The sequence below is a fragment of the Engraulis encrasicolus genome, chromosome 15 (genome assembly GCF_034702125.1).
Source record: "Engraulis encrasicolus isolate BLACKSEA-1 chromosome 15, IST_EnEncr_1.0, whole genome shotgun sequence".
Classification (NCBI taxonomy): Eukaryota; Metazoa; Chordata; class Actinopteri; order Clupeiformes; family Engraulidae; genus Engraulis; species Engraulis encrasicolus.
In genome coordinates this window covers 24,949,307-24,956,806 of record NC_085871.1, presented here as the reverse complement: position 1 = coordinate 24,956,806, position 7,500 = coordinate 24,949,307, and the positions used below count along the sequence as shown (strand labels likewise).

At 46.2% G+C, this 7,500-nt stretch overlaps 1 protein-coding gene across 1 annotated transcript in view; it reads right to left on the bottom strand.

The window, feature by feature from the left end:
- The window catches only part of LOC134463913 (transmembrane and coiled-coil domain protein 3-like), a 30,308-nt gene that overhangs the window by 5,166 nt on the left and 17,642 nt on the right, over nucleotides 1–7,500 (bottom strand). The window contains exons 2-3 of the mRNA XM_063217254.1: nucleotides 7,027–7,314; nucleotides 2,156–3,096 (exon numbers count right to left, since the gene is read on the bottom strand). Coding sequence (XP_063073324.1) covers nucleotides 2,156–3,096; nucleotides 7,027–7,314 — 1,229 coding nt within the window. The remainder of the gene's footprint in view (nucleotides 1–2,155; nucleotides 3,097–7,026; nucleotides 7,315–7,500) is intronic.

Here is a 7,500-nt window from a genome sequence, read left to right as displayed (position 1 = left end):
TACATGACCTTGACGGCAAAAGAAGCTACTGCTGAATCTTACGCACACAAATCACGCGTCAGAGTCCATACCTTAACAGAATCTTGGTCAGATGTCAGTCACATTCCTGAGCCTTTACCAACAGGTCACATTTGGGGTCGGGTCAGGAACATAGCAACCAGTATCTTGCACTGAGTCTTAGCAGAGAGAGACTGGATAAATAATCTTAGAATCTCTGGCCTTAGTGTCCAACACAGTAAATACATTGTAGCATAAAGTCAACACTGCGAGAGTCGCAGTGTATTTTGTCCCAGAGTACTTTCAAAGTGTATAAAGGTGAAATCAGGCTTCACCCAACAAGTATTTCTTCTTTTGAGAGTGCTGACCAAAATATTGTAACACTGAAAAATGAGAAAAGGTAGCACCATGCATAGATTCTTTATTATTACACAGTGTACACAGTGTAATAATAAAGAATCTATGCATAGTGTAACCTTTTCTCATTTTTCATTTCTACTCTCAAAGTGTTCAATTAACACTCCAGAATGTACTCTGTAGACTAACTACTGGCTCCAATGTCCTTGGTGAACCCCCCCGAAGCCCCATTAGGCATAACTCTCCCTGGATGATTCAACACACACTGTGACCCACTTGCATAAAAACCAACCGACACAGCATGTCTTTTCCCAGGCTACCTTGGCCTGAAGGCGCTCAGTCTAAAAACAGGTAGCGGGTCGGTCTCGTATATCCAGACATATATTAACATAAACGCCTACAGTGCAGAGGTGCAGTTTCAGACCCAATCTAAATCCTTTTTTAAAACAAAAAAACAACATAACTGCTGTTGCTTGTGTTTTGTTGTTGTCCTATTGCTTCTTTTGTGCACAGTATATGTGCCACTTGAAATACAATGGTACATCTCATGTACAAATGTGCAAAATTAGTAAAATAAGATAAGACAAGATGAAACGTTATGGTCTGCTTAGGTCCCTAAACTGCTAGGGCAGCTCAGTACAACAAAGCAAATAAAATATTCCTGAGTAGTATTAAAGGAAGTAAGTATTCCATGAACATGTGTGTGGGCTTTTCCTCCGAGTAGAAGGATTTTATTGTTTTATCACTACCTACTCATCTCTCTGGACCTCTTACTTGTCTGGTCTCTGGTCTGGCTGTCTGTTTGTCTCTGGCTTCTGCCTATTCCTAGTTCAATCCAATCCCCTACCCCCCTCTCTCTCCCTCATATTACATTTGCATTGCACTGGCATACAAGGGAAAAAGCCTAAATGTGCATAGATCTAACATAGATAGATAGCTCTCTCTCTCTCTCTCTCTCTCTCTCTCTCTCTCTCTCTCTCTCTCTCTCTCTCTCTCTATCTTCCTCTTTCTCTCCCTATCTCTCTCTTTCTCTCTGGTTAGATATTAGTGTTGCTGCTGGCATAGCACAGTAACACAATGTCAGGCGTGTCTCCAGAAGATTAGATTATCAGGGTGCCCTGCCTAGGTGCCCGTGGGTGCGTTGGCATAATAGGAGCTCTGCCAGGCCGCTAATCCCAATCCCAGCAAAGAGCCAGGCCAGATTAACACTAACACCCCCAAACACCTGCACCATAGAGCGCCGCACACCTCATCTCTCTCCCTCTATCTCACTTGCATGGCATGGGGTACGCTAATCCAGGCACACACACACATGCACGGGCGCGGGCACGCACACATACACACACACACACGCACGCACACGCACACACACACACACACATACAAACTGTACACACACACATTTGATTTGACAGCTCAGTCAGATTAAGGGCACCTTAATCTAGGCAAGATATTACACATCACAAGCATAAGGAGAAGTGGTGAGGTGAGGCCAGCCGTCACTGGCAGTGCACTGCAGGGTGCCACTGCTACTAAAACACTCTGGCATAAAACTGAACAAACAAAAATCTAAATTCTGACATGTGTCAACTGTCTCTGTGTGTGTGTGTGTGTGTGTGTGTGTGTGTGTGTGTGTGTGTGTGTGTGTGTGTGTGTGTGTGTGTGTGTGTGTGTGTGTGTGTGTGTGTGTGTGTATATCTCTTACCCACCTGTACCTCTCCTCCTGTAGTCAAGGCGATATGAAGCCATACTCTCTCTTGAAGTGTGTGTGTGTGTGTGTGTATATATATCTCTTACCCACCTGTACCTCTCCTCCTGTAGTGACTGCGATATGAAGCCGTACTCCCTCTTGAACTGGCCCTTGAGCGCCTCCATGTCGTCGGCTATCTGCAGCTGTGTCTTGCGGATCTCCCTCACCTCCTGCATGGCCTCGGCCAGTCTGAAGGAGGCAGCGGCGGCCGCCGCGTCGCTACTACTGTTATGATTCTGACCCCCGTGACCCCCATGACCTCCTACCCCATCGCCCGTCCCCTGTGAGCCCCCCGTGCCCCCGGCGCCCTGCCCCGTGCTGTCCACCGACTCGCTGGTGCCCGTGGAGCCTTCGTCGTCGCTGGGCGGGCCGTACTTGGGCTTGGGCGCGATGGTGGCGCTGCCACTCAACGTCCTACTAGCCGCGCCACCCTCGCCGACAGTGAATCCGGCACCACCCGCACCGCCCGCGTTACCCGCACCCGCACCGCCCGACGACGACGCCGCCACCCCGCCGTGATGCTGCTGCGCTTCCATGGAGCTCTTGAGGTGCGCGATGTTGTCGGCGCTGCCGAACTTGTTGCGGATGAGGTTGGCGAACTCGCGCGGCTTGCTGAGGAAGAACGGCGGGGCGTTGCCGCTGGCGATGGCGGCGCCCAGGCCCAGGCCCGCCTTGGTCTTCTCCAGGGAGGGGTGCTTGACGTCGCGCGGCACGCCCCCTTCCCGCTCCCGCAGGAGCAGCTCCTTCAGGCTGTCTTTAGAGGCCGTCTTGGTGCCTCCGCCGCTGCTGCTGACATTGCCAGTGCTGCCACTGGTGCCATCTTTGTGGTTGGTGTTGGTGTTGGTGGTGGAGGAGGAGTTGGCGTTGGCGTTTGCGGAATGCTTGGCGGCTCCGTTGTTCTCGCTGTCGCGCATCCTGCGGTGGTAGCCCTCCAGCTTCTTGTGGAGCTGGGCGATGGACTGGGCCGACTTCTGGTTCTTCTTCTCAAACACCTGCACACACAACACAACACAACACAACACAACACAACTTAACATTGACACCTGGACACACAACACAACAGATCAGAACTTAACATCGACACCTTGACACACAACACAACATAACACAACACAACTTAACATCCACACCTTGACACACAACACAACCTAACACAACACAACTTAACATCCACACCTGGACTTGCATACAATGGGGTAACTGGGAGAGCGTAGCGATAAATAGCTGGTAGTAAACCATGTAGGCTCCTTAGAGAAAAAAATGAATACACAACACATCAATAGACAGGTGGACACACAACCTCTCCATGGGTCCCGAGACAACTGACCCCTTTGCCCCCCCTTGTCGACTTCCCTGCCTAGACCCACAACACAATTTAACATGGACACCTGGTTACAAAACAGAAAAGCATGTCATTTTTTGACATGTACCGTCCACCTCTGAAAATAACTTGATCGAATCCAAACCTCTGAATCTACATCTCTACAGCAAAGCAAAAAGATTTGCTTTCTTGTCATTTTCATTCTATCTCCATCTTGTTCCACCTTCTTGATCACGTTCTTTCCCTCAGTTTGACTATTATGTCCTTTTCTGGGTTCCCGTTCTTCCTATTCCTCTCTCTCTGTCTATCTGTATACTGCCTGTCTGTCTCTGTCTCTGTCTCCCTCTCTCTGTCTCTCTCTCTCTCTCTCTGTCTCTGCTATGCCATTTTTTTAAGAGAGCAGAGCAGAACAGAATACAGGGCTCACTGACAGAAATGTCAATGAACTGAGAGTTTCACCTCAGAGCAGTGTTTCCCAACCTTTTTTGGTCATATGATGAGTACCCCTTCACTCATGCTCTATATCTGATCATCTGATCATCGTTATTACTGCATTTTTCCACGTACCCCCTGAGGTGTGCTCGCGTACCCCTAGTGGTACACGTACCCCTGGTTGGGAAACACTGCCTCAGAGCATAGCGAAACAGAGGATGGAATGTAAAGCATTATTATTAAAAATGCTTTCATTCAATTTCAACTGTTTCTCTCTAAATTATCTCTGAGAGAATGTCAAACTAAATGTCAACGCAAAAGACAGGCTTATTACCCAAATGTGTGTGTGTGTGTATGTGTGTGTGTGTGTGTGTGTGTGTGTGTGTGTGTGTGTGTGTGTGTGTGTGTGTGTGTGTGTGTGTGTGTGTGTGTGTGTGTGTGTGTGTGTGTGTGTGTGTGTGTGTGTGTAAAGAGTGTGTGTGTGTAGAGTGTGTGTGTGTGTGTGAGAGAGAGAGAGAGAGAAAGAGTGTGAGAGAGAGAGAGAGAGAGACAGAGAGAGAGAGAGAAGAGAGAGTGTGTGTGTGTGCATGTGTGTGTGTGTAGAGAGTGTGTGTGTGTGTGTGAGAGAGAGAGAGAGAGAGAGAGAGAGAGAGAGAGAGAGAGAGAGAGAGAGAGAGAGAGAGAGAGAGAGAGAAGAGAGTGTGTGTGTGTGTGTGAGAGAGAGAGAGAGAGAGAGAGAGAGAGAGAGAGAGAGAGAGAGAGAGAGAGAGAGAGAGAGAGAGAGAGAGAAGAGAGTGCATGTGTGTGGGGGAGTGTGAACCCGTGTGCATGTGTCTGACGGCACTGAATTAATTCTTAATCAAATTAGGCTAATTTCACTGAATGTAATTAATTTAAGTCAGATAATTCATTTTCACACATCCTCTGAAATGAATGCATGCTCGTTTAAATAAAAACTAATTAGTTGAGTCATATATAATTGAATTAATTTCTCTTTCTGCTGATGTTGTTTTTGCTAGTGTGAAGACAGACAGCTTTTGTTGTGTGCATTTTTCCTTCTTGCTTGGCAACCAAGGAAGGTCTCTGATTTCCTGGTTATATAAAAAAGTCTACTGTAGTAGCCTGATTAACCAGACTAAATGTGAGATTAAATGTGTAATGTAGTCTGGCCCGATGAATGACACATCGAGAGATTGTTGATGGAAACAACCCATTGTTTTTCAAACTGTGTCTATGCCTACTGGCCAAAGCTTTGTCATCACTCCCTCAAAACCCTGTCCGCTTTGCATCCAAAGATTCAAAACAAGTCTCCTGCGTTGTGATTGGTCTACCAGATTCAGGGCATTGGGGCATTGACCAAGCCCCAAGGCTAGACTCACTCGCAGGCAAAAATAATTTTGGCCGCTGGCAGGTGGAGCTAGTTTACTAGGTCAATACTGTACTAGAACACATTTCATACAGAGGGACTGCCATTGTCCCTTGCCTGCTCTTACCAGTCTTTTGCACACAGGGTCTGGACCTGCACAACTAAGCACTGCTTTCAGGCGGGAGAGGTCAACTCTGTAAAGTTTGGCATGACTGCATCTGATTTCATGTTTGATTGTCATGTATGTATTGCACCAGTACTACTACTGTATGTAATGTATGTAAAGCACCGTAACAACTACAACCACCTAGACCAGTGGTTCTCAACCTTTGAATTCATGAAAAATCTCAAGGCACCTCAAACTTACTTTCTTTTTTTAATGTTGATAATAATGTAGATAATCATCAGAATAGGCCTGCACACCTTCTCAGAGATTAACAAATACATGACCTAGACTACACTGCCTTACACCGCCGGTCGTATGCATAGGATCCCATCTGTTGCTTTTCAGCGTTGTTGACCAGCTTCTACCAAATTCTTGTCTCTATAATCAAAACCCCATATGTATAGGCAGGCACTCAACCACGACTTTCCTCCCTATAACGACCAAGTCACTAATTTTCAATTCACAAGTAAGTCTCAAGTCCTGCCAATCAAGTCTGAGTCAAGCCACAAGTTAAGACACATTTAACCAAGTCAAGTCCAAGTCGTATCCAAGCCAAGTCAAGTCCAAGACCAAGTCTCATTTTTGCAAAGTCCTTAAAGGGACACTGTGTGAGATTTTTAGTTGTTTATTTACGGAATTCATCATGCCCATTCACTAATGTTACCTTTTTCATGAATACTTACCACCACCATCAAATTCTAAGTATTCATTATGACTGGAAAAATTGCACTTTTCATACATGAAAAAGGGGATCTTCTCCATGGTCCGCCATTTGGAATTTCCATAAATAGCCATTTTTAGCTGCAAAAATGACTCTACTTGGACCATACTAGAAAATATTTGTTTATTACTTAGAAAACGTTCATGTAAAGATCAAATTTGGCAATTTGCAGCCCAGTTTCAATGAGCAGCATAGTTGCAGTACCTTTTTGACCATTTCCTGCACAGTGTCCCTTTAACAAGTCAACATCTGTTCAATATCTATTCTATAAACATCTATTCTTGACGACTACTTCTGGTCATACTTTCATTACCTTTCCACACTGCTATGCATGCCCCACTTTGCCAGTCCCATTCTTAATAACAAAATACAGTAGGCCTACTGGTACTGGTTAAGGGCAAACAATTAATTAATTAATGTTCACGCTTTTAATGTAATATTTTTACATACGACATGTCATTGCAAGTCTCAAGTCAAGTCATTTGTGACTCAAGTCTGCCTCAAGTTCAAGTCACAAGTCACACAAGTCCACATCTCTGCACACTTATCCCATATGGGCAGTCACGGGTAAGAGGTTAGGACGTCAGACCAAAGGTTGCCGCTTCAACTCCCGACCCACCAGGTTGGGGGAGGCATAAATGCAATTTTGCTGTGTGCAGTGTCCACTTGTGTGCTGTGGAGTGCTGTGTCACAATGACAATGGGAGTTGGAGTTTCCCAATTGGGCTTTCATTCATTCATTCATTCGTTCGTTCGTTCGTTCGTTCGTTCGTTCGTTCATTCATTCATTCATTCATTCATTCATTCATTCATTCATTCATTCATTCATTCATTCATTCATTCATTCACTCATTCATTCACTCATTCATTCATTCATTCATTCATTCATTCATTCATTCATGCCCATAGCTCTGTACCTGTCGTATCCTGCCCATCTGTTGCTTGTCTGCGCTGTTGACCAGCTTCAGGTACTCGGCCACGTTCTCGTCTCGGGCCGTCTGCTCGATCTTCAGCTGCTCCGTCACCTTCAGGATCTTCTGCTGCAGGCTGTCCAATCCGCTGCGAGCTCTGGCCCCCGAGGACCCGCCCCCCACTGTGGTGTCATTGCAATTGTCCAGGTCGGTCTCGGAGCCCCCGGCACCGCCACGCAGCAGACCACTGCCCCCCGCCGCTGACAGAAGGCTGCCCTCGCTGGAGTGATCCGCCTGGATGGTAAAGCAAGCACGTTAGACATTACAGTAGAGTAGAGTAGAGTAGAGTAGAGTAGAGTAGAGAAGAGTAGAGAAGAATAGAGAAGAGCATCATTTATTGATCCCAGGGGGAAATACATAAATACAGAAGACATTTCCCACGAGACATTACACATATCCTTACACATAGACAACATAGAC